Source organism: Rhinopithecus roxellana, chromosome 1 (assembly GCF_007565055.1).
Source record: "Rhinopithecus roxellana isolate Shanxi Qingling chromosome 1, ASM756505v1, whole genome shotgun sequence".
Lineage (NCBI taxonomy): Eukaryota > Metazoa > Chordata > Mammalia > Primates > Cercopithecidae > Rhinopithecus > Rhinopithecus roxellana.
In genome coordinates, this window is record NC_044549.1 from 128,847,756 (window position 1) to 128,875,471 (window position 27,716).

At 46.1% G+C, this 27,716-nt stretch overlaps 1 protein-coding gene across 4 annotated transcripts in view; it reads left to right on the forward strand.

The window, feature by feature from the left end:
- Window positions 1–27,716, forward strand: part of DGKG (diacylglycerol kinase gamma) — a 220,282-nt gene that overhangs the window by 149,069 nt on the left and 43,497 nt on the right. For all 4 annotated transcript variants that reach the window (XM_010376604.2, XM_010376605.2, XM_010376606.2 and 1 more), the window contains one exon: window positions 6,366–6,456. In XM_010376604.2, coding sequence (XP_010374906.1) covers window positions 6,366–6,456 — 91 coding nt within the window. The remainder of the gene's footprint in view (window positions 1–6,365; window positions 6,457–27,716) is intronic.

Genomic DNA, 27,716 nt, shown 5'->3' on the forward strand with positions numbered 1-27,716 from the left:
GCCCCTGTGCCCGGCCCCAAGCCCTTCATTTTTAAGATGAGGAATCTGAGGCCTGGGGATGCTGAGCGACTCTCATGAAGTCAGGTGCTGGTGCGTTTGATAATGGGGTATGGGAGGCAGCTTTCCCCGCTGGTGCAGCACGGTCTCCACTAAATCATTCTGCCCTCCCTGCATGCAACACAGAACACCATCTTGTGGGTGGCATCTGTTTCACCAGGCCTCCCAACCTAATGCTAACTGACACCCAAGGCCTAAGTAACTATGTGAGGCATGAGTCACTCCGAGAACCTGATTATCAAAGTCCAAACCACAAAGAGGAATACCTTCACTTCAAGGGCTTCTATTTCTAGAAATAACTGTAGTGTTCTCTGTGTAGACTTCTAAGCCCAAATAAATGTTTTCATGTTTTCACAACTTCAAAAGCCCGTTGCCCTTAAAACTTCCTTGATTCTCAGGAAAGGGTCCCCAGAAGCTCGGGGTCGTATAGGAAGCTGAGTACATAGCCTCTGCTGGTAAAGTGAATGGCCAGCAGCTAGCTGGGTTTCACTGTGGACATCCTTGAAAACAGGCTATTCATAGCTGTCAGGATGATGGATTCCAGCCCTAAATTGCTGACAAACATAAAAGAACATTTTTAGTTAGTCTCATTTTTTCTCTCATCTGTCTAATGAAAAGATTCAACTAGCTAGTGTGCAATTGATGTTATTTTCTTATAAGCCAGGGGGCTATTAAGAAAATCCAGAAATAGAGTTGAGCCATGGTGTCACTATTTGTATTTGCCATTTCTCCATGTGGCTGAGAGTCCCTTGGAGCACACAGGAGGATCTTCTACCTCAAGAATGGGTTCATCTGGGTAGTTCAGAGCCTGACAATGAACCTAGGAGTTTCATGGAACGGGAAATCAGCCTCAGAACAGCTGGTTCAGGATTAGTCATTTCCAGCTGAAAGGTGATTATAACAGGGGAAAAAATGGTGGGCCAAAGACAACTTAGGAAGAGAGATGCAGAAAAAGCATTCCAGCAGCCATTAAAACATTGTTAGTTTTATTTTCTTCAAAAAATATCGGCCACCTACGATAGACTCCCCACAGTAGACCGGCCCTTACCCCTGCAGCCTTTGGGGAATGCGTCTTCTTCCAGTGATTGTGTCTCCTAGCAACAAGGAAGGAGAGCTACTGAGCACTTACTATGCATTAAACACCTGCTTGGTACTTTGCATTTGCCACATAAGCCTCACAACTTTGTGAGTAGAAAATAATGTTCCCATTTTGTAGAAGAAGTGAAGGTTCAAAGAATTTAAATAACTTGCCCAGCCAGTGAGTGGCAAAGCCAGTCATGAACCCTAGCCTCTCAGCTCTCAGATGCCATATTCTTGTACAATAGAAGATGAAACAGACAAAAACTCAGTGCCACATTCTGCAGCAATGGTCCTCCTACAAGGGCTAAGAGTAAAGTAGCTGGGGAGACATCTTCAAAAGAGAAGAAGGAACATTGCACTCAGGCTCTCTGGTGGTCAGGGAGAGTGGGGACTGCATCTCCCAGCTCAAATTGCAGGGTCTATAGGCTTTTCTTAAAGGCTTTGGAAACGGGTGGTGATGGTGGTGTGCTGGTGATGATAAAGCAAAAGGAAGATGAGGCAGAGAAGAATTCACTTCCATCTGTGAATGTCCTTGTTTGTAGCAATAAGGAAATCCTAGAGTAACCTACCAGTAAGCTTCTTCTGAGAACTGGTAGGTTCTCAGAGAAGGAGATGGTGTGTGTAAAATGTTTAGCAGAGTGCAGAACAAAGGGCCATGGGAATAGAATGCATTCACTTCTAGCCAAAAAGTGCCTGCATTGAAAGAGGAGAAACAGAAGCATTTCCATTTTGAACATATCTAAAAGCCACATCCCTCATGGGTCAGAGGTTCAATGTTAGGTCTTGGTGAAGCTATTAAAAGCATATAGGCTCAGCTGGGCATGGTGGCTCACGCCTGTAATCCCAGTACTTTGGGAAGCCAAGGTGGGCAGATCACATAAGTCCAGGAGTCCAAGACCAACCTGGCCAACATGATGAAACCCCGTCTCTACTAAAAATATAAAAACTAGCCGGGCATGGTGGCACATGCCTGTAATCCCAGCTACTCAGGAGGCTGAGGCATGAGAATCGCTTGAACCGGGGAGGCAGAGATTGCAGTGAGTCAAGATTGTTCCATAGCACTCCAGCCTGGGAGGCAGAATGAAACTCTGTCTCAAAAAAAAGGGGGGGGGGGGGGGGCGGGGTCTTGCTTGTCTTATTCATCACTTATCTCCAAGCCCTATACAGCACCTGGCCCATAGTAGGGGTCCATAAATGTTCAATGGATGGATGAATGAAAAGATTAACCAAACACAAAAGTGTTGTCTTCCGGTTACAAAGATGACTGCCACAGAAGAATCAATATCCTGTGCCCCTCTCTCAGGAGATGACACCTGCCATCTATCATGCTGTCTAAAACAAAAACTTGGCCATCACTGTGACCCCTCCTTTTTGTTCCGTAAGCTAAAATAACTCCTAAATTTTAGCTTGTGACTCTCCCCTGCTCTTCTCTTCTAATACTATTGTCATGACCCTTGTTCAGGCCCTTCTCAGCTATCTCCTGGATTTCTACACCACCTCCAAACTATTTTCCAAACTTCCAGTCTGTACCTCCCTTTCCAGTCCCTTTTCCACAACTGGAACAGAATGATCTTTTAAAAACCTAAATCTGATCAGGTCAATACTGTCACCACCTCCCCCTCCCATACCACTTGAGGATGGTCCATGACTCCCATTAGAATTTTTTTTTTTTTTTGAGATGGGGGTCTCACTCTATCACTCAGGCTGGAGTGCAGTGGTGCATTCTCAGCTCACTGCAGCCTCTGCCTCCCAGGTTCAAGCAATTCTCCCACCTCAGCCTCCCAAGCTGCTGGGCTTACCGGTGCCTGCCACCATACCTGGCTAATTTTTGCATTTTTAGTAGAGACGGGGTTTCACCATGTTGGCCAGGCTGGCCTCGAACTCTTGACCTCAGGTGATCCACCTGCCTCTGCCTCCCAAAGCACTGGGATTACAGGCATGAGCCGTTGCGCCCCACCAGATTTTAAGATAAAGCACAAACCCCTAAGTGTGGCATGCCCATCCTTCACAGTCTTGCTCCTGTCTGCCTCCACCCTTACCTGGCCAACCCCTACCTTGAGTTCTGTGTCCCCTCCGGCAAGACTATTCTCTCTCTTGCCTGTCCCATGGCCTAGCTTCATCTGCCTGAAATGCTCTTTCTCCACCTTCCATGTTTGCCTTCTACATCCTTCTAAGAACTGGGTGTCTCTCTTGCTACGAACCCCGGTGCCTGGTTCTTGGCTGACCACACTGTGGTCTGCTTCCTGTCTGTCTTTCCCAGATGTCCAATGCGTGGAATGCTATTTTGTTCTTTGTTGTACCTAGCACACCTTCTCTAGTCCCTGGCACAACGAATGTCTGTTGAATTGATGAATACTTCGTCTCACACCAAACCTGCACTTTCTCAGAAGTATATTAGCAATTAACATCACTTTGGCCAATTGTGTGACCAGTCAAGATAATTAATCTAGGATTAGGGTGTGGTATGATTCTGAAAAAATCTATTAAACTAGACATATGGGGAGCATATTTTTTTTCACCAAAAGTCAAGGCACATAATGTAATAAATATGATCACATTTTTTCTTGCCCAGAAAAATATTAATATATAATATCTGTAGCTACACATCCTTATCTCTCATTTTTGCCTCACTATGTTATCCTGAATATGCCAGCTCAAGACACTGAAATAATAATAGCTAATAAGTAAGTAGCTGGCATTCTTGATGAGCCTTCTACACAGCAAGCCTATGTGAAGTCCTTTGCTGTCATCTCATTTAACTTTTCAACTACCTCTTGAAGCAGATATTTTTCTTATCTCTATTTTAGAGATGAGGAAACTGAGGCTTAAAAATCTTAAATCACTTGTCAAAGGTTACACAGCCAGCAGTGAATGAGTAGTCCCTTTGATCTTCTCAGTTATTCTGCGATGCTGACCTAACCATGACCTCTTAACCTTTATTAGCTCATCAGAAGAGCTACTACTGGGCAAAAATAGCTGTGGCTTCCGGAAACTTTTATTAAAACTCTAAATCTCCTGGCAATAACTTTCAAAAGTCATGATTCAGGCCAGCAGTGATATTTGAAAATGGAATCACAAGCAAGTCTCCTGGCTACAGAGATGCTCTTGCTGCCAAAAAGGAATGCTCAGCTTTGGTATTTATGACAATCTGTGTTTTTCCTGTTACTTAGTCTTTTGCCATCATTGACTGCAGAAAGGCACTGACCCTCATTCTGTCCTCCCTGGAGAATCCTCTCCTTCAGGTTTAACTGGTTCTGTCTTTTTCCACGTTTTCATTTCACTGGGATCTACAGCAATGTTTCTCAGTCCTGTCCACTGACCGTTTGCATAATGATCACTTGGACACACATAAAAATGCACAATCCTGGGCCCCGTTCCACAACTGTCTCATAGAATCTCTATAGACTGGAGTCCTGGAAGCAGCATTTTAATCATATTTCCCAGGTAATTCTTGTAAATACCAATGTTTGAGAACCACAGGCATAGGCTCTCAAGGTCCACATGACTCACAGTATCCCCCGGACCAGCAGCACTGAAAATGAGGAATCTTGGGCCCTAACCCTAAACCACTGAATCAGAATGTGCATCTTCATAAAATCCCCAAGTGATTAGACATTCACATTACTGTGCATACAGAGAATCAGTGATCTAGAACAATGTTTCCCCCAATTATTTCCCATCATCATGGCATGCACAGAAAATGAAAATCTACGTATGGCACACTGGAAATACAAATGAGAATGTTTGCCATGGCATTGGGGCTCAGCCTGTCCCAGATCCCACCTGGCTGCTCTGCAGGCTGAGGAGATTGACATTCCAGGTATGCCTGTGCCACACACAGCACATGGGTTGAGAAGCACTGGTCTGCTTACAGTATACCCAACTCTTCTAACTTTGTTCATGAGGCATAATTCCCACAGCTTGCTTACTCTTACTCTCTTCATCATTGATTTGTTCTTTTCGTGCATACTAAGAGTCAGAAAAGCTATTTCCCAACCAACTAGATCTCAGAAGTCTTCATACAATGGAAGAACAGAGTCTCATCTTCAAGTTCTAGGTAGACTCTTGGGAAAATCTGCAGAAAAGAGTTATGTCTACTATTCTGGAGAGTCATCTGCTACAACCTAAGGAAGATGAGGAAAAAATAAGAGCCCTCTTCCCTCTGAAGACTGCTCCTTTTCCCTTCGTCTGCAAACCTGAGGAGAAAGGATTAGCACCATGCAAGGTGGCATCCTGTCTTCTGAGTGCCAAGAAGAATGTGATTTTTGTTTAATCCTTCCTTAGCAAAATCTGTCAGCTCGTAAACTGGACAGGTGTCCCTTCTCTTAGCCAACCCCTGATAATGGGGTAACAGTTGGGGTGGAAGGAATGGAATACCTTCAGAAACATTTCCTAGTGAGACCATCTGATCCAAAGCACCAAGTGTCAGGACACACCATCTGACTTTGCAAAGCCCCCAGCTACATGAGAACCCCATTGATTGATTTTTTTTTTTTTCTCTCTTAAGGAAAAGGCTGAAAATTTTTAAAGCTCAAAGTAGTGAACTCTTACTATGAAGCAAATATGACAAGTCTTGCCCTTAACTGAAGGATTGCCATGGCCTAAGCAAATACATTTGAGGAAGGGGGGAGGTGATTATTGCTACCAATCAACCCTTCTTTTTTTCCAACTTGGCTGCAAATCTGTATCTAACTCTTGCCACTCTGCTTCCCCCAATCACAGCCTGGACAATGCAACACGCATTTTAGCTGGGTTAGTGTGGGGCTATCCCTCCTCTGTCCTAAGACTGCACATCCCTCAAGTCTTAGAAGAATCTTCCCTTTACACCCCAAACATACCCAAAAGAGAGTTCTGCCTGAGTAATGGAAAGGACAGTGACCAGAGCACTGTATCAATATTTGCCACCTCTGGCTTGACTTCTCATAGAACTCTTTCCTTAATGCAGCTACAGAGACCTTCTTCCTGTTCTGACCAGGAAGCTCGGGGAGCAGGTGGTAGTTCACTCAGGGTTGCCGTGATGTCTAAGAAATAAGTGGATTTTCTCTAAGTTCCGAGCAAGAACAGTTGGTAAAAATTTCTATTCCTTGATCATCTGATTAACAAGTGCAGAAAATGTAAGACTAGGGAAATTGCTGAAGGCTCGGACCTCCCAATCCAAAGAACGTAGCTATTTTACATGACCATTTCAAATATGGAATATTGAGGCATCTCTCTGCTTTGTGGTCCAGGATGAAGAACAAGCTGTGGTACTTTGAATTTGGTACCTCGGAGACTTTTGCAGCGACCTGCAAGAAACTGCATGACCACATTGAGTTGGAGGTAAGTTCCCAAGTGGAGAGAAGGCTTCCTGGATCTTGGTTCCGCTCCTGGATGGTCACACATGCACAGGATGTATCCTCTCGGGACCTTAAGAGGTGACCCAGAGCTTAGTCTGTGTTGTTTCTCCATCCTGTTCCAAAACACCTCCATACCCTCACTCAGAAGGCTCCAATGACCTGTCTAGAGAATCCCTGGGGGGCTGTGGAACTCAGAGGCCCCAAGACCCCTGAGCCACGCTTCATTCCAGCCCTCAGCCCTCCTTCCATGGCCTTGCGATTGCCTCTTTTCTGAGAGGTAAAGCCTCCATTGCCGTCAGCACAGGGAGAGGGGCTGCTATTGGAGAGACAATGTCCCAAGCCTGGTAAAAGTCTGAGAACTGGTGTTACAGGGCAGCAGGGGTGGGGAGTATAGGAGCTGCAGCCAGACATCCCCCAGCTGACCTGCCTTGATTTTCACATCTACTTCAAGGAGCTGACTCACAGTTACCCAGGGTCAGTTTTGTGGGTATGCAACCTTTGTGGTCACAAAATGTCCCTGTGCTTAGAAGGGCCCTTGGTTTCATGCTATTCTGTCACTTTCTTGCAATCCTTGATAATTTTCTAACAAAGAACCTGGCATTTTCATTTTGAACTAGGCCCCACCAATTATGTAGCCAATCCTGTTGGTGCACTTGTGTTTCACTAACTCTTCCAGCACTTGTAGGGGCCTGCCTCAGACAGTCTGCCTGCTGGCTCCCCTCCCCTGGTTGATAAGCTGCCCACTTCCCACCCTCTCACCCCACACTGGCTGGGCTTCGCTCCGGAAGTCATCTCATTGATTGCTATGGATAGCTCCTTGGTCTCTGGCCACCTGAAAGTCCAAACTTCTATGCACACCTGCTCCGTGGGACTTTACGCCCATTGGTTCTCTTGTCCAGAGTTCTTGCTACTAGGCCTACCTTCCCGTGAGATTTAGGCCTGTAGTCTTGTTTTCACTTGAGGAAAACAAGTGGAAGAGGCAGCCAGAGAGTTCAGCCAGGGTAGGCTCCTCTTGGCCCACCAGCTTGGCCTCTAAACCTGCACTGCAATCCATGGGGCCTGGGCCTGCCTTGCAGGAGGCGCATGTGGCCTGGAGCAGTGTAGGAAAGCCCTACCCCTCCCTGCCGGAAGGGCCCCTGTGCTCCTCACTCACAGGGAGTTTTCACAAACAAAACACGAAGCCAGAGGTTCTGTGCGGCTGCCTTTGACTCATCTGCCTGCCTCTCCCCTTCGGTTGCTGGGTTACCAACGCCAGGGTGGGAGGCGCCGATCTGGCTAATCCCCTGAACTTTTGGCCAGCTTGGTAAGAGGACAGAGAGGCCAGGCGCCAGGGTGCATGTCCCCAGGTGGTACACAGAGAGTCTGAGAAGACGGTCCTCCTCTCTTGATGTGTGAACGCAGTGCTGGGAGCCGAGGAAGGAGGAGAGGCCTTGCTTGGCAGAGGAACCGAGTGTGGCTAACAGGGTTATGTGTGCATTTTTTCCCCTTGGCACGGCAGTCTGGTGGGGTCTCTTTAAATATACCACAAGTGAGGGACAGCCCTGGCCTAACCACAGCCAGCTGCAGGCGCACAGCGACTGCTTGTTCTCCCTGCAGCTGGCCTTGAAATTGTGCCCAGAATACAGCAACTTAGCTCCCCTGCCTCTGGCCTGCCCTCCCGGCTCCAGGCCCCACAGTCCCCTCTGGGTTTGAAAGACAGAGGCTCTTCCTCAACTGCAGAGGGGGCCTCGTTGCTAAAGACACTGGTGGCCTCTGGAGGGGGTGGGGTTGTTCACTGGTCTGGAGGGGGGGTGTTGTTGGGAGCTTTCAGAAGCACTTCCTGTTTTCCTTATCTCTCCATAATGAGTCTTTTTAGTATTTATTCATGAGGGTTAGCTGGGGGAGTGGGGCTGAGCATGTCATGTGATGGGCAGCTTCTGACAGCCCTCAGGATTGGGTCAGGCACCATTTCTGCATCCAGAGAATAGTGGTGGATGGTCCTGTGCCTTGTGATCCAGAGGGGGACTGAGAGAGACAGACAGGGGTGAGGCATGGGGTTAACAGGTGTAAGGAGACTGCAGAGCCTTGCAGGGAGATGGGAGAGTGTCAGGGGCCTCAGGAGGAGCTGGTAAGAGCAGCTATACTAAGGGACCTTCTAAATGTGGTTGCCGCAGACAACAGGCCAGGCCTTTGAGAACCAGCACATGACCCACCAGGCCAAGGCCATCTAATAACCTCACTGAGGCATTGCTACTACGTTTCACCATCTTCAGTTCCCCACCCCAGCCTTTATTTCAAAATCACACAACCAACCCTGTGAACTAAGTAGTCCAGAGATTATTATCCCCATTTTATGGAGAAGCAAGCTGAGGCACAGAGATTTAGAAGGGTAAACTGGGCCGGGTGCAGTGGCTCACACTTGTAATCCCCAGCACTTTGGGAGGCCGAGGCAGGTGGATCACCAGAGGTCAGGAGTTCGAGACCAGCCTGGCCAACATGGTAAAACACTGTTTCTACTAAAAGTACAAAAATTAGCCAGGTACGGTGGTGGGTGCCTGTAGTCCCAGCTCCTCTGGATGCTGAGACAAGAGAATCGCTTGAACCCAGGAGGCAGAGGCTGCAGTGAGCCGAGATCATGCCACTGTACTCCAGCCTGGGCAAGACAGAGCAAGACACCGTCTTAAATTAAAAAAAAAAAAAAAAAAAAAAAAAAACGTAAACCGAAGGGAGAGAAAAGTCCAGTGGGACAAGAAAAAGTCACGTGCTTTGACTGCCAACCATAACATGTCCTAATACGCTATAACCACACAGCGAGGCAAGTATTGTCACATTTTAAAAATAAGGCTCAGAAGCATTCAGTTTCTCAACCAAAACTTCATTGCTGAAAACCGATAAGAGAGAAGATTCCAGATCTTTTAGAGTGAATTTAGCTTGGAACCCAATAAATAGAGATTTACCTAACAGGTGCTAGAAGCGGTAAAGTCTTCAGCAGGAGGCACTGTTTCTTCCTCCTTAATATGCTGATTTCCTCTCAGCTCATGCAGCTGGGCAGGTGTGCTGAGAAATGCTTTGCAAAGAACAGAAGACTCAGTCCTACTTCTCATTTGAGGAAGGAATAGATTCAGGCTGCATCATAGGAGAGAGAGTCAGAGAGGAGGAAAACTGCCTTAAAGTTTGCAAAAGGTCTTCCCACACAGCGTCTCATTTATTTTGATGCACAAAACAGGCAGGGCCAATATTAATGTCCTCACTTTACGGATGAGGGAACTGAGGCTGACGGGTTCAGTGATTACAGGAAGGGCACAACTGTAAGGAACTTAGGGGAACAGACAGTGAAGTCTATTTCGGTTCTTCCTTTTTTCTTTTCTTTTCTTTTCTTTTTTTTTTTTTTTTTTGCCAATCTGGTAAAAAGTTGGATGGTGAAACTTAAAGCTCAAATGAGAGACTGCAGGGAAGGTCTCCATTAAAAGCCATTCGCGTGGCGAAGCGTGGTGTCTCACACCTGTGATCCCAGCACGTTGAGAAGCCAAGGTGGGCGGATCACCTGAGGTCAGGAGTTTGAGGCCAGCCTAGCCAACATGGTGAAACCCTGTCTCTACTAAAACTACAAAAATTAGCCGGGTGTGGTGGTACAGGCCTGTAATACCAGCTACTTGGGAGGCTGAGTCAGGAGGATGGCTTAAGCCTCGGAGGCAGAGGTTGCAGTGAGCTGAGATTGTGCCGCTGCACTCCAGCCTGGGGGACAGAGCGAGACTCCGTCTCAAAAAAAAGAAAAGAAAAGAAAAGAAAGCCATTCGTGTGATATGCAGGTGATTTCTCTGAGGCTACTGGCTGTTTGAGAAGGAATAAAAGACTTGGTCTCATCTCTGAAACAAAGCTTGTGGCCAACTGGGCCAACTGGACAAGAGAGAAACTGAAGGGAGTCCACAGAACACACAAAAGCTGTTCAATATGGCACTTGCTTAACTAGTGCTAGGAAACTAGATCCAAAAAGTCCTGCAGAGCCACGTGAGTCAAATCACCCTTGACCCTGTTTTTTAGGGCCTTGTGACTCAGGTAGGGGAGAAGGTTACTCTAAATCTCCTGCTCACCTGCAGACACTTGGCCAGGGCCCTGACTTGGAGTCACAAGGCCTGGCAGTGAGCCCTGGTCTGTGCTTAGGTTAAGCAACTTATTGAACTGTATATCTGAGCCTCAGTATTCTCATCTATAAAATGGGGGGCATAGGGGTTAGTCTACCTCCTAAGGCCATTATTAGGATTAAAGTTTTCAGGGCTTTTTGTTTTTGTTTTTTTATGTAACTGGCAGTGGTGCTAAGTGCCTCACGGAATCTGCAAAGTAGCCCTAAGTGGCAGGTGTCATAATCACCTTTCCAGAGAAGGGGGCAGAGGCTGAGAGAAGGTAAGAGGCTCACCTGAGGTCCATAACCTACGAGCGATCAGGTCAGGCTTCAAATCCAGATTTGCCAGACACCTGAGAGTTTTGGGCAGTACTGGCACTTGAGAAGCTCAGTCTAGAGCAGAGACTCTTAACCAGGTTTGGGCATATCCAATCTCCTTATCATTCACAGTCTTTATTTTAACATTTCAGATAATGTTAAAAGCAGGAATTAATTCTTTCCATTTGTCAAAACGGGAGCATAAAAAAAAATTGCAAACGTTCACCCTAAATGCTTCTTCTATGAGACCAGAAAGGAAGGTCTGTGAACGTGAGTGCTGTACCTGGAAACTGGGTGCTCCATAAATCGTTGTGGGCTCTAATTAAGAAGCCAGCCTGTCGGCCGGGTGTGGTGGTTCATGCCTGTAATCCCAGCACTCTGGGAGACTGGGCAGACTGGGTAGATCACCTGAGGTCAGGAGTTCGAGACCAGCCTGACCAAAACATGGTGAAACCTCATCTCTACTAAAAACACAAAATTAGCCGGGTGTGGTGGCACATGCCTGTAATCCCAGCTACTCGGGAGACTGAGGTAGGAGAATCTCTTGAACCCGGGAGGCGGAGGTTGCTGTGAGCTGAGACCATGCCGTTGCATTCCAGCCTGGGTGACAAAAGCAAAACTCTGTCTCAAAAAAAAAAAAAAGAAGCCAGCATGTCACCCGCACCCCACCCTCACCAGCCCTGGTCTAAGGTAGTCTCTCAGGGTGCTCCTCTCTGACATCTCTTCCCCTCCAGAGGCTCTTAATATTCATTCTAACCTGATTTCACCTGATTAAACAGGTGGGGGGTGGGGTGAGGAAGGCACACAGTGAGTCACCTCCCCGACCCCAGGCCCAGAATAACCTTACAGAGCTTTTTGGATGGGATCATAGTTAGGTAGAGCAAACCAGACAGGCTTCAACTCGAGCACTTATTTTACATTTTTTAAAGATGTTTCATTTTACTGGCTAAAAATAAGAACTTCCAAAATTCCTTGATTTTTTTTTTTTTTTTTTTTTTTTTTTTTTTTTTTTTTTGACAGAGTCTTGCTCTGTCACCAGGCTGGAGTGCAGTGGTGTGATCTTGGCTAACTGCAACCTCCGCCTCCCAGGTTCAAGTGATTCTCCTCCCTCAGCCTACCAAGTAGCTAGGACTACAGGGGTGCACCACCACGCCCGGCTAATTTTTGCATTTTTAGTAGAGACGGGATTTCACCATGTTGACCAGGATGGTCTCAATCTCCTGACCTTGTAATCCACCTGCCTCAGTGTCCCAAAGTGCTGGGATTACAGGCATGAGCCACTGTGCCCGGTCCAATTCCTTGGTATTTAATCCAATCTTTAAAACAATATTCACAAGGGAAGGCCAGCCAGCTCCATTAATATGAACTAATATAAACTTTGATGGAGGGGAAGTAAGTCCAAATCTGGAAGCTGCTCAAAAAAAAAAAAAAAAAAAAAAAAAAAAAAAAAAAATTCTGGTTATCCAGTATATTTTGGGCATCTCTGCACATCAATTGCTCCTTTTAATTGAGGATTTTTTAAAATACAGAAAAGTCTTGAGAATAGTATATCAAATACTCCCAACTCCCCCTCACTCAGAATTGATATTGTCATTATTTTGTCTTATTTCCTTCAACTATTTTTCCTTTTTTTGTTGTTGTGGTTGTTGTTTTGTTTTGTTTTGTTTTTTGAGATGGAGCTCACACTGTCACCCAGGCTGGAGTGCAGTGGTGTGATCTTAGCTCACTGAAACCCTTTCCTCCTGGGTTCAAGTGATCCTCCTGCCTCAGTCTCCTGAGTAGCTGGGATTATAGATGCCTGCCACCACACCCAGTTAATTTTTGTATTTTTAGTAGACACAGGGCTTTGCCATGTTTGCCAGTCTGGTCTTGAACTCCTAACCTCAGATGACCCACCCACCTCAGCCTCCCAAAGTGCTGGGATTACAGGCACAAGCCACCGCACCCAGCCCCTTCAACTATTTTTCAACAGAAGAAATAAAATACTACAGATAAAGCTGAAGCCCCCAGTCTCTTCATTCTCCAAACTTACCTTTTCACTCACCTTTATGTTCTTGAGATCATTCCATGTTAGTGCTGATAGAGCAGGTTGGTCACTTTTTTTTTTTTTTTTTTTTTTTTGAGGAGTTTCACTCTTGTCGCCCAGGTTGAAGTGCAATGTCACAATCTCAGCTCACTGCAACCTTCGCCTTCCGGATTCAAGTGATTCTCCCGCCTCAGTGTCCCAATTAGCTGGAATTACAGGTGCCCACCACCATGGCCAGTTTATTTTTGTATTTTTAGTAGAGACGGGGTTTCGCCAAGTTGGCCAGGCTGATCTTGAACTTCTGACCTCAAGTGATCAGCCCACTTTGGCCTCTGAAAGTCCTGGGATTACATGCATGAGCCACTGCACCGGCCTGGTTGGTCACTTTTAACTGCTCTATGGTGTTGCATGAAACCCCAGCCACTATCTGTGAGGAGGAGCAGAAATGGGAACTCTTAGATCCTGCTGGTGGGAACATCAGTGGTAAGCCACTTTGGAGGGCGGTTCGTCAATACACACCAAGCCGAAAATGCATTTATAGCCTATATGACCCAGCAAGTTCTTCTCGACGTTGATCTAGAGAGTTTCTCACACATGAGCATGGAGGTGCAATGCAACATTTTTTTATTATGGCAAAATGGAACCAACCCAAATGACTATGTTATTCTAACACTTTAAAAAGGCAGTGTGAGTGAATGTACTAAATGCCACTGACACTTTAAAATGGTTAAATTTTAAAATTTTTAATAAGCACACTAGTCTGCTCTGTCACCCAGGATGGAGTGCAGTGGCGCAATCTCAGCTTACTGCAACCTCTGCCTCCTAGGTTCAAGTGACTCTCCTACCTCAGCCTCCTGAGTAGCTGGGATTACAGGCACACACCACAACGCCTGGCTAATGTTTGTATTTGTAGAGATGGGGTTTCGCCATGTTGGCCAGGCTGATCTCAAACTCCTGACCTCAAGTGATCTAGCTGCCTCGGCCTTCCAAAGTGCTGGGATTATAGGCATGAGCCACCGCACCTGGCCAATGCCATTATTTTTAAAAGAGAGACATCAAGGACTTCACAAGTTAAGTACCTTGACTAAGTTCATCCAAACCAGTATGTGCAGAAGAGAACTCACAGCTCATAAGCTCCAGCTGTGGACATTCTCTACTGTGTCTTAGCATCCACCTGCAGTGCTGCATACTCTTAAACTAGAGGGAAAGAGGTCTTCAAGTCTTGGTCTCTCCTGATATGATCTGAACCTTCTTCTCAGCTACCAGAGGTAGAGCCTTTCGCTGGAGTAAGGAAGGTGGGAATTGACTGACGGGCAGCCCGTCCACGCAGCCACAGTGGCAGAAATGGCAACATGCATGGGGAAGGGAAAGTTGAGAAGAGCATTAGAAGGGATTTTGAGTTCGTGGAAAATAAGAGGGCCAACCTGATTACATAGCAAACCCTGAAGTCAAAAGTAAGGCTAGAATGGTCCTGAGAGAGCTCCTCCTTCTAGTTTATTCCCTTCCTCAATCCAGTCCAGCAGCTCCCTCATTCCAGCACCACCTTCACTGTGAGACCATCCAAGGCAGCTCCTGTCACTTCTGGTTGCTTCTTCTTGCCCATTCACCAGTTCTCACCGCTTGGTTTCTTTCTGCTTCCTACTAATTGGTTTCTTTCTGCTACTCCTAATATGTGTGCTAACCTATTTTCCTGATTACAAACGTAATCCAAATTCATGGCAGAACATTTTAAAATACAGAGGAGCAAAAAAGAAAATAACCCCCAATCCCACCAACCAGGAATCAGCACTGTTACAACACTGGCCTCGTTTCAGTCTTAACATTAACCCTTGTTTCTTTAACATCAGGCCTCTTGAGGACCTCTATGATTCTTTGGTTTATTACATCTTTATTCATTTTTAAATGCAGCTCCATCATCCCCATCTCTGTCTCTTTCAATCACGTGCCGACAAGTTTCCTTCACCGATGCTTAGAATCGTTCAGCTTAGCAAGGAAAAACTGTTTCTGTCAACTTTCTCTTACAGAATTCCATTGTTTGCTTGCAGTTTCTGGCACATAAAACTTTTTCTCTTTCTTAAATGACCCTCTTTTTTTATTTCTTACTAATGCGCACCCTGCACTTCACTTCAAGCCTCTATTCATTCATATGCTTTTATTTTCCTGTTCTTTTCCATTTCTTTTGTTCTTTGTGAATTGCTTTGATTTTCTTTTGTCTTCAGACTCCTGGCTCTCTCTACTTTGTGTCTTCTATGGACTTGGGAATAACTTTTAAAGATTATGTTTTGTGCCTACATTTTCCCATAGTAATTGTTGGGGGATATGCAGCATGTTTCATAGATGGGGCCCAAGAAAGTCTCAGGAGACCAAAGTTGGGAGTCATGTGATTCAGCATGCTGGGTCAGAATGTGCTCCCACAATATATTTTTTTCTGGAAGATTGTCTCAGCCAACCTCTGTCCCAGCCCCAGGAAGCATAAGTCTTCTACCACCAAGGTCCCTTACTAAAAGAATTAACTTTCCCCAAGCAATGTCTACCAAACAAATGCATCTTTTAAGTAATAATAAACTCTGAGGCCCCGTCAGTGGGAAATGACCTAGACTTTTTAGAATATTCAGAGGAATTCATGATCTTCATCACCACACCCGGGAGATTTGGGAACCTCAGGGAAGAGAAACATTACAATCTTTTTCTTCCTCTACAATCACAGGTTATTAAACAGAATATTATATACAAATATGTCTTGTTGGCTATAGTGGATATGTCTGTTTTTCTAACTTATCCTGTGAGGTCCTAAACTGACTAATCTTAGTCTTCACTAGAAGAGGAATTAAGAAGGTAGAAGAATTGAATCTTTAAAGAAGGTCATAGAATCTACAAGGGATTGGATAAATACCACTGTGCACACACACATGTTATATCTCAAGCCCTTTAGGATAAACAAATGAATAACCATCGCAGCAACTTACCGAGTACTTACCACGTGGCAAGCTCTGTCTTATTTCATCTTTATAACAGCTCTGCATGGTTGTGTATTATTCCCATTATTTACCCAAGGAAACTGCATCTCATAAAATAAGTAAGTATTCCCAAGATCAGATGAGTTTCAAGCCTCCATCTGTGATCCCCGGCCCATATGCCCTTCACAATGCCAGAGGACCTGCAGTAGGAGATGACCTCTGCATTACCCTCCTGCTTTTTAGAAAAGTCATGTGTCCATTTAGTTGATAAAGGGGCTACCATTCAGGACTTGGCATATCTATCAAGCAGTCAGCTTTCTGAAGCAAGGACTTTATCTTATTCATTCTATACCCCTGGACTTAGCACAATGCCTAAAGTGAACTAATTCCTCAATAGTTATTTGTTGATTGTAAAATTGAACCAAGTATAGGAAATTCCACAATTGGTGTGAACATTAGAAATGATCACTTGACCAGCCTCAAGTCACGCCTTTTTCTTGGAAGCTACCAGGAAAAGGGGCCCACCTTGCTGCATTTGTAACACAAAGGGGAAGATGGCTGGCACTCAGGCCTTCTCCTAACTGCACAGTGAGTGAGAAGGCCTCCCACGCCCATCTCTAGGAAGCTATTGGTGGTATCTTTGATAGTAGCAGAGGGTCCGGGACACGTGTGAACCAGGACAGGAAATGCCAACATTCTCCCACCTCTTTCCCACCCAACAGAGTTAAGACAGTGAGTGGGCAGAGCCCATGTGGCAGTGAGGGTGCCGGGTGGCTGTAGGGTGGAAATCACCCTGCAGGGCAGAAAGGATCTCCATTCTGAGCCCTCTCTTGTGGCTCAGAAGCCTACCTGCCCATGATCCCTGCTGGCACCCAGGCCATCAAGCCCTGCTTTGTCTGCAGGAAAGTGTGATCCCTCAAAAAGCCCCATCCACTCCAAGTTGGCCTTAGCTTCCCAGATAGACAGCAAAGCCTATTAATCTACATCCAGAGCAAGAATCCCTTAACACACCAGTTGAAAAAAAAAAAAAAAAAAACACTTGGGGAGGGTGGAGCAGCGGATAGGAAACAGCTTTGCCTTCTGTCCAGCTCTGAAGCAACCCACCACTGTGAACTCTGAGAAACAGCAGTTTTGTTTTGGAAACTGGCACCCAGTGCCGGCTCACTCCTGGAAATGGATTTGGGCACCCCCACCCCCAGCTGCAATATTCTACTTCCAGTCTGCCTGCCAACACCCCCTTCCAGCTGCCCCTCTCAAAGGCACCATTGTGCCCGCCTGGCACGGCAACAGAGGAGGGCTAAAGAGGAAGAAAACATTTTCTGCCCATGGGATGTTCTTAAGCAGGTTGTGTGTACATGGCTTCAATGCCACATTCCTTGAGCCCACACAAACCCGCCAGAACTCCATCATCCCTGTCACAGATGCAGCCACTTTCCAGTCTAACTGGCCCACCTCGGCTCACTGTCAGAGAACTCCCAGCACACAGCAGGGCGGACAAGGCTGGGTGGAAGTGGGGGTCAGGATGGCACTCTTTCAGCACAGCGCACACTAGTCTGCCAAAACAAAGCTCGATGTGGATATGGAATTTTGGAACTGGAAGGGGATTTAGTTCCACTTACCACTCCACAAAAGACTCATCCTAGCACATTCTGATAAGTGGGCACCCAGCCCCCTCCTGAATACTCCAAAGATAGGAAGCTCACTACTTTTCAAGAAGCCTGCTGCGCTACTGGACAGCTCTGATTTTCAGAAAGTTCTTCCTGATGTTGAACAAGGATTGTGTGTCCCATTCCTTGTCATCTTCTTCCCTAGACAGCACTTAGCACAATACTTGGAACAAAATAGGCGCACAATAAGTGTTTACGGAGTGCATGACTGAATTCACCATCCACTGGGCCCATTTTCACCCTCTAGGGGCACACACAGCATCCTCTGCACTCCTCCATGTGACTGCCTTTCATAGGGCTGGAGATGTATCTTCATGGTGTCTCCTCTTCATCTTCACTGAGCTAAACAGCCTCAGTTCCTTAGATGACTTGATTTATAGACCCATAAATATCCTGGACCACTCTTCTCTTGATATACTCCATTTTTTTCAGGGTCCGCCTTAAAATGAAAAATCAAATTCCTGTTCTGTGATACTCTAAATGTGATCTCATAGGTAACAAAGCACAAGAGTAAGAGGCATCAGGTGCGTGCACTCTGTAATTTGGGCTGACTTCTTGATCTCATCACTTGCATCTCATGCAGGAAACCTGCAGGTTCATGAGGACTATCATGAGTCTTGACAAATTTAGAAAGACATTCCTTCCTTAGTGTTACTGAGTCAATGTTTCCTCATCTGTAAAAATGGGAATACAAGGCCGGGCGCAGTGGCACACGCCTGTAATTCCAGCACTGTGGGAGACTGCCTGAGGTCGGGAGTTCAAGACCAGCCTGGCCAAAATAGTGAAACCCCATCCCTACTAAGAATACAAAAATTAGCCGGATGTGGTGGTGTGCAACTGTAATCACAGCTACTCAGGAGGCTGAGGCAGGAGAATCACTTGAACCCAGGAGGTGGAGGTTGCAGTGAGGTGAGATCATGCCACTGTACTCCAGCCTGTGCTACAGAGCAAGACTCTGTCTCAAAAAAAAAAGGGGGGGGGGGATACAAATACTGACATTGTAGGGTTGTGAAGATTAGACATAAAATATATAAAGTGCTTGTTCATAATAGTTACTCAATAAATGATATATATTAATAATATATAACATGTGTGGATTAATATCATTATCTAACTGCCCACAATAGACATCAGCTCCTAAAATGATATAAACCAGCATCTCTGAATGCAGAAGAAGCCACTGTTCTGTAAGAGTTGCTACAGGCCAGGCCAGTTTGTGTATGTGGATAATACTGGACTGTCTTAAAAGCCGGGCGAGGTGGCTCACGCCTATAATCCCAGCACTTTGAGAGACTGAGGCGGGTGGATCACGAGGTCAAGAGATTGAGATCATCCTGGCCAACATGATGAAACTCTGTCTCTACTAAAAAAAAAAATACAAAAATTAGCTGGGCATGGTGGCATGCGCCTGTAGTCCCAGCTACTCGGGAGGCTGAGGCAGGAGAATACCTTGAATCCAGGAGGCAGAGGTTGTACTGAGCTGAGATCGCGCCATTGCACTCCAGCCTGGGTGACAAGAGCAAAACTCTGTCTTAAAAAAAAAAAAAAAAAACTGGACTGTCTTTCCAATAATGTTGTCACCACTCATCAGTGCCACTCAATACATCACCTTTTCTTCCCTTCTGGGCCACATCAGATTATTGACAATAAAAACATTCTCTCTAGTTTTTCTCTAGGGAAAACAGATATTGTTGTTTGCCCTGTTTTTCTTTCACTCCCAGTACATTTCTCTATTATGGCCATAGGCCCTGCAGACATGCAGATAACTATTTCCTTTTCTTCCCCATTGCCTCCAGCCAGCGGTGTGCTAGAGCAAGCTTGCTTGCTGGTGTATCTCTTCCCAACTTGCCTTTCGGTGATGTCATCATGGTCACTTGAACTTGGCCATAGCAGGAATATTTACACCACCATGGAACACAATAACAAAGGCTTTTTTTTTCCTCCAGGGGAGTCTGCTGTTAAGCATTTAGCAGCACACCATTGCCTCTAGTATTGACCCACTGGTCCTCAGTCCCTTGAGGACAGGGACTGTGTCCCATTTCTGCTCCATCCCTAGAGTCTAGCACAGAATAAGTAGGTTCTCATCATTCTTGATGGATCAGTGAGTACTCCTTTCTTCTGCCTGTTAACGTCTCTCTCATATAAAACATGCCTCATGTGCCCTACTCTTGTTGCCTATTCAGGTGTTCAGGGATGGATTTCCTTCAGCTATGATCAGAGGACTACTTGATGGAGACTTGGATTAACCTTCCATGTCTCTCCCTATCCTGGAAATTTGGTCCACTTTTTTTGTTCACTATATTCATCCAGAGAGGTTGGGGGAACTCATCTGGAAGCAAACCTTATCATGTTTCTTCAAAGAACACCTGGATTTCCATTTTAGGATTTTTGCACACATTATTTCTTTCAACTCACAAATGGTTATATTGGACACCTGATATGGGTAAGACATGCCAGGTACTATGAAGAACACAGAGCTGTCAGATATGGTCCCCACCTTCCATGAGTTTGAAGTCTTTTGGGGACAGACAAATATGCAAAATGCATGGCAGAATATACAGTCCATATAAGAGGAGAAAACAAGGCAGTGAAAATTCAGAGAAGAGGAAGATTCATTTCTAGCAAGAGCTAGAACCTCTCTCCATTGGGGAGAACCTCACAGGGAGAAGGCTTTTGAGCTGGAAGGGTTTTTAACAGGCATAAAAGAGCTGATGGACAATTTAGGCAGTGTGTACAGCAGAAAAAAAGGTAAGTAGTCCCCAACTCTGTGGCCTCTATGCAGAATTCAGGCTACTACAACTGACATTTACTAAGACTCAGCTAACCTTCTCCCTCAGCTACTCTCCTGTGTCCAAACCAAAGGAGACCCTATGGCATCCAGCCTTCCCCATAGTCTGACTTACATTCCAACCTGCCAAGCTAATTCACAGAGAGAGCCTGCTCCCCTCCTATGGTAGCAGATATGCTCTCGCTGTAAATGAGCACCATTGCCTCGTTCTTACCTAGGTCCCACAGGACCCCCGGGGGCTGCACAGGTGCACAGGGTGGCTTATTGGTGCTTTCTCTTTCCCTATTGCCTGCCAGTGTCCTGTTCCCTCAAAAAAGAGGCACTGTGTGGGGTGGTGGGGGATTTCACTCAGGTCTAGGTCAGCTACCCTCTGCCTTTTAGTGTATCTAGGGCTCTGATATGGAGCCCAGGCATCAAGGATATGGAGGCCACCATCACCTCCTGCCCATGCCCCTCTCAGCCCACCAGAACCCCTATTCAAGTGTGTCAGAATACTGCCCACCTCTTCCTCAGCCCTCTCTCTGCCTTCTGACTATAACTGAAGTACCATTTTCCCTGGACGTGGCCCAGCATTTACTACTTCTATCTTCAAAAGACCTACCCCCTGGCCAACTCTCTCACTCACTGAGAAAGGAAGGACCCTCGTATCATCCCCAGATCAATGTCCCAGCACTCTGTTCAGCATCTTCTCTTCCACTCCATCTACTTCCCATCCTAGGCATCCCAACTTCCTCTTCTCATTCATTCATCCAACAAGATGTATTGAGTAACTTCTCTGCCTCAAACGTCCACAAAAAAACCTTTTCCTCAATCACATTATCCTTTTAGATCCCATCTTCCCTCTCCAGCCCGTGTGCCACCAAACCACACAGACTCTGACTCTGTTCCCTCACTACCACCACCTGACTCACCCCAGAGTCCCTGGTTAAGCCCTTATCTCTCCCAGGAGAGAGCTGTGTCATCTGGGAAGGTCAGCTTACAACTTTAGGCCTCACTGTTCTCATTTTGATAATTAGGAATGGTCTCTAATGTCCCATGTTGCTTTCCCATTCTAAGACTCCATGCTTCAGCCCTCATCCAATAGCCAAAATTCCTCTTTATAAAGTCACTCATGGCTTCTTGGTTGTCAGTCCAAACAATCACAGGTCTAATTCTGGATCAGCTCACTCTAATTAGCTAAGTAACACTGGGCCATTCCCTAAACATCTTTAGCCTCAGTTTTCTCATCTATAAAGTGAAGTATTTGGACTGGGTGACTTTTCAAGCCCTTCAGGTCTTTGATTCCATGAGAGTACGGATGCAGAGAAGAGAAAAAGAGAGGCTAGGTGCGGTGGCTCACGCCTGTAATCCCAACACTTTGGGATGCCAAGGCGGGTGGATCACCTGTGGTCAGGAGTTCGAAACCAGCCTGACCAACATGATGAAATCCTGTCTCTACTAAAAACACAAAAAATTAGCTGGGTGTGGTGATGGGTGCCTGTAGTCCTAGCTACTTGGGAGGCTGAGGCAGAAGAATCACTTGAACTTGGGAGGTGGAGGTTACAGTGAGCCGAGATCGTACCACTGCACTCTAGCCTGGACAACAGAGTGAAACTCAGTCTTAAAAAAAAAAAAAAAAGGAAAAGAAAAGAAAAAGAGAGAGAGATCCTTTTAAGAGACTATATGGGAAATAATTTATGGAGAAAATAGCATCTGTAGAGATTTGGACGAAAAGTACAGGGAGGGTGCTAGGGTATCCTCAAGGGTATCCTACCATTAGGGGACTACAGTAATTGGTCTAGACAAGAACTGTATAATAGCAGGTGCAGGCTGACAACATCTGAATCCACTGATCAGTCTAAAAATCACAAAAAAGAGACAATCAAATTATGTGCTTCCTAATGAGATGCAATAGGAAATATACAGCCCCACTAATGAAGTAATCTTGCCAAAAAGCTAACCCTAAATCTAGTCAAGCCTCTAGATCTAAAAATACCAATTTAGTGAAAATACAAGGAATAGACTATGTTTCAAAGACACCCCAGAGATGCAGTTGGCAAAATCCAGAATCTTCACAGCACTACAGCCTTACTACTCAAAGTGTGGTCCACGGACCTGCAGCATCAGCATCACCAAGGAGGGGGTCAGAAATGCAGTCTCAGGCCTCACCCAGACCTCCCGAATCAGAATCTGCATTTTAATAAGACCCTGGAGTGATCTGCATGCACATTAAAGTTTGAGAAGCACTGCTCTAAGGACAAATGACCCATTTCTTCAATAAACAAAAGACAAGGATAAAAAAGAACAGGAGTCTATAGATCCAAAGAGACCTCACAGATATATATCAACAAATGCAATATGAAGACTTTTCAGGCAAGCTAACGATTAAAAAAAAATGATACTATCAAAGAAATTTGAACAACTACTGGATCCTTTTTAAAGAATTTTTTAAAGAGTAACAATAGTATTGTAATTTTCTTTGAGTTATTAAAGATACATAGTCAAGTATTTATGGATAAAATGATAGAATCTCAAGAATTTGCTATAAACTAGTTTGATCTGGAGGTGATAAAGTGAACTGGGGTAGAGTTAAAAGAAGATTAGCTGCCAGTTGCTAGAGGTGCTAATTACTCAAACTGGGTTTTGGGGTACACAGGGGTTTATTATTCTCTCTACTTTCCCTGTATGTTTGAAAATAACCATAATTTGTTGTTGTTGTTGTTGTTGTTGTTGTTGTTGTTGTTTTTATACGGAGTCTCACTCTGTCCCCTAGGCTGGAGTGCAGTGGCGCCATCTCAGCTCACTGCAACCTCCACCTCCTGGGTTCAAGCGATTCTCCTGCCTCAGCCTCCAGAGTAGCTGAGATTACAGGCGCCCCCCATCACACCTGGCTAATTTTTTGTATCTTTAGTAGAGACGGGGTTTCGCCATGTTGGCCAGACTGGTCTTGAACTCCTGACCTCAGGTAATCCAACCACCTCCCAAAGTGCTGCGATTACAGGCGTGAGCCACAGTGCCCGGCCTTTTTTTTTTTTTTTTTTTTTTTTGAAAGACCAAGAAGGAGTCGTGGAAGATGGGAAGGACAATAATTCAGTGGCAGGGTATCCAAGAAAGAGAAAATTTCCAGCAGGAAGGGGATACATGCCTCCGGAGCTACCGAGTCCTAGCTTCCACCTCCGATCTGGCCTGGCGGAGGTCATTCCTGAGAGCAGACAAAGCCGAGTGGCAGGCCTATAAACAGAACCATCTGCCTCCAAACCAAATCTGTGGCACGGTGAATCGAGGTTAGAAGAAGGGGGAATTTCCTAGTTGCTAAAAACTGAAACAGGTCATCAAATAAATTGTGGAATCTCCTTCCCTGAGGCCCTTCCGAAATAGGATCGACAGGGCTGGAGTGGAGGGACCCCCACCCGCCGCCCTTTTGAGGTCGCGGCGCAGGACAGCAGGAGGGCGCGGAAAAGCCGGCACCGGTTGGGAAGCTTCGGTGCTCCAGGTCCCTGTCGGCGAGGGCGGAGGAATCGGCTGCCTCTGCCTAGAATTCTGTGACTGTAGGGATGGAGACGTCAAGGGCGGGGAGGCGGAGAGGAATACGGGTTCCCCGTGCGTTTCATTTGCACATAAATGCGCTCTGCCTCCTAACCCAGTCTCTGTTACCTGTGCACTGGCCTTCCACCAAACCAACCAACCACCCGTGGCTCAGGAAGAAACCAGAACTGGGGGGATCAGTCCTCCCAAGGGGGACACAGTCGAACGTGACCGGCAGCCGCTGGTCTCTCGGGCCTGGGTTCAGACGGACTCCAGCCCTGCTTCCAAGCCCGACGTCGGGCACCTGGCCGCCGGCGCACCAGGGAGCACGATTTCAAGTGTGCGCACGTTCTCTGCTCTGGCCAGGAGCTGTTTCAGCGCCATTCCGGGCTATAAATCCGCGGTTCCGCCCAGCGCACCCTGGGCTCGGAGGGCAGCCTGCTAGCCAGGTCCTGGGTTAGGGATGGCCCACGGTGCACGCGGGGACCGCCACCCTCCTTCGCGCCACGCCGGGGCCGCTCGGGCCGGAGCAGGGGGAGGGGGCCCGATGACGTCATGGAACAGTTGGAGGATTTAGCTCCGGAACCCGCCGGGGAGCGGGCCCCGGGGCCGGCGTTCATTTAGGCCGACAGCGTCCCTTGCTCGGCTCCACTTTCCCAGACAGCACGGCTACCTTCCACTTCCAGAGCGGGCCTGGGGTTCTGAAGGAAATCAGGGCACGATCGCGAGGCCAGGAACTCTGGAGAATGGGCACACAGTCGTGCGCTTGCCAAAGCTCTTACCAGCCTGGGTCGGGCCAAGAGGCCATCAAGATGCTTCCAGCAAAGCCTCAGCTGTGGGGAGTGAATTCAGGAAGATAAATGCCTCTTGGCACAGAGGTTGGGGAACCTGTGATAATAATGCAGACAGTTACAGAGTGCGACTGCTTTCCAGACACAATTCAGCCCCTTAAAGCAGATGTTCTTCCCCCATCCTCCATTTTACAGATGACGAATTAAATCTCAGAGGGGTAAGGAAACAACCTGGAATCACACCGCTGGCAAGTGACAGAGCCAAGATTTAAACCCATGTCTCTCTGCCTCCAAGCCCAGGCAAGCACGTTCTTTCCAAGACACTATATTGGCTTTCACTTTCCAAGTAGGTGCATTCCAAGAGGAGAGGACATCAGCGTCCAGCAGACCCCAAGCTTCTCCCACCTCCTCTACTTGCCCTATCTACATGGGACCCACTGTGGTAATAGGGGAAGGGGACAACCTAGAAAGCAGAGTGAGGATTGTCTGCTCTTCCAGGAAGCGGTAAACGTTGACCAAGGTAATAGCAAACACACTTAGCTGGCTATGGATAGAGATGGAGGGACAGAGTGCACTTAAAACTGTAGTACGGAAGAAAGGTGACTTTGTGGAATACTGTTTGTCAAGGACTATGCTGGTGATGTACGTTTTTAAAAAACAAACCTGGTGCGGAGGCAAGATATAATAATATTAATATCCAACATTGATGTGCCAGGCATTGCTCTAAGCACTCAATAAGATAGAGCAGCAGTGGGAGATCTCAATTATTCAAACAGCTGGAAGTTTAATTTTGCTATAAACCTAGCATCAGCAAAAATCCCGATTTGCCTCACTGACTCATCTCCAGCGTAGGATCTGGCATCTGCCTTCCTGGGTTTGCATCCTGGCTCTGCCATCTTGTAGAGTGGGAAGCTATGGAGCCTTGAGCAAGCATCTTAACTCCTAAGAGGCCCTGTCAGTTGGGGGTAGCAATGCTGCCTCCCTCATCATGTTCATGTAAAGATCCCAAGAGATGCTGTGGGTGAATCCCAGCACAGTGCTGTAGGAAGCTCTCAACAAGCATGAGTTGCTAATATTATTATTATTACTGCTTAGAAGGGAAAGGGAAGTTTTGACCAAGAATGAATAAATTGAGATGATGTAGAAGCAACTACAACCAAGATAGGGAAGTGGCCGCTTCATCTAGAGGGTGACAAGAATAAAAGAAAGTGTGGGCCAGGCGCGGTGGCTCACGCCTGTAATCCCAACAGGCGTGAGGCCGAGTCGGGAGGCCAAGGTGGGTGGATCACCTGAGGTCAGGAGTTCAAGATCAGGCTGGCCAATATGGTGAAACCCCGTCTCAACTAAAAATACAAAAAAAATTAGCTGGGCATGGTGGCAGGTGCCTGTAATCCCAGCTACTTCAGAAGGCCAAGGCAGGAAAATCTCTTGAACCCAGGAGGCGGAGATTGCAGTGAGCCAAGATCACGCTACCACACTCCAGCCTGGGCAACAAGAGCAAAACTCTGTCTCAAAAAACAAGAAAGAAAGAAAGAAAGTGTGATCCAGTGGGACTCCAGCCTAAATCCCTAATTAGGAATATGTGTATGAAGGATAGGAGGGTAGAAGACATTCCAAAATAAGTTTCTAAGAAATCATGAATCACATTGAAAAGAAAAGGTAAAGGAGTTGGTTTTTGTTTTTCAATCAATGTGACAGCAACAGAGAGAGCTGGTTGAGCCCATGCTTTCAGGGAACTGTGCACATACACACAAAGGCAGAGCCTGGGCATGCTACCAGGTAGGAATACACAAAAGCAACTCAGAGCTATGAGCCTGGCTTCAGGCTAACGGAAGGCCAAGCTGAATGCTGGACAACATTTGAAGCAAAAAAGAACACAGAAAACATAGCTCAACAGGACTTTGCCATTCTGGAAGAGTTTTCATCTTTTCCAAAGAGAGTGGCCTTAAACTAAAATGGAAGAAGAGATGCCAAAGGTGGATACTAGAGCCCAAGGTAGATCAGTGGAGAACTAACTGGCTTTGAAAAACACACACACATTTGAATCCAAGTTGCCAGACAAGCCTGTAGATGTCATTCGGGGGCCGCTTTGACAAATCCAGAAAACAGAGTAGGTTCTAGCCAATAAGAGGCAGACAAATATGGCTCCAGTGTTCAAAAAATAAGAATAGGATACATTCTGGAAAGCACAGACTGATACACTTTATTCTGATCCCTGGCAAGATTCTAGAGTAGATTATTAACCAAGTATTTAGGCTTTGCACACAGATTTTGGTGACTTAATTGAGTTCTCTTATTCCTTTTCTGATAGAGGTTGTAGGGTGGTCATTTAGGAAATGCTGTTTGATCTCGGCACAGTGTTTTATGTTTTCATGGAAAGAACACAGGATTGAGGTCTGGAGACCTGGATACATATCTAGTTCTACCATTAATAAGTTAGATGACCACAGGGAAGTTTCTTAACCTCACTGGGGCTCATTTATGAAAGATGAGGCATGAAAGATGAGAGGCATCTTCCCTTATGTGCCTCTCATCTCTGAATTCCATCAGTCTGTCTTATAATAAAAAGTAGGCTGGGTGACAGTCCAGTCCAGAAGATGCAGCCCCGATAGGGCAGCCATACCCCTAGGGATGTTAATGCATAATGTTTGGTGTTAAACTGACCGAGGAGAGGGCTCGGTCACTGTTTTTTCCTTTTATGCACACATATTAATGACTTAATCCCCAAATGATGGGAAGGCTATGACAGAAGGTCACAGAATGAAGATTAGAAGTAAACTGGGTAGACTAGAGGAAATTTGGGCTGAAAGCCAGATGAAATTAATTAACATAAATGTAAAGTTTTATGTCCATGTTATTTTTTTAAATCTACACAGGTTCAGAATGGCAAAGAATTGGATGAAAAATAGGATCATGAGATGGTCTGGGCAACAAAGATGACCACCCATTTAAGCTGAAGTGATGTTGTCATCTAGTCGCTAACAAAAGGGCCAGTGCAACCTTGATTATATTGAATACTAAGGATAAGGATAATGATAATAGATAACATGCTGAACTCTTACATGAGCTTTGCACATCATCTCATTTCTGGGG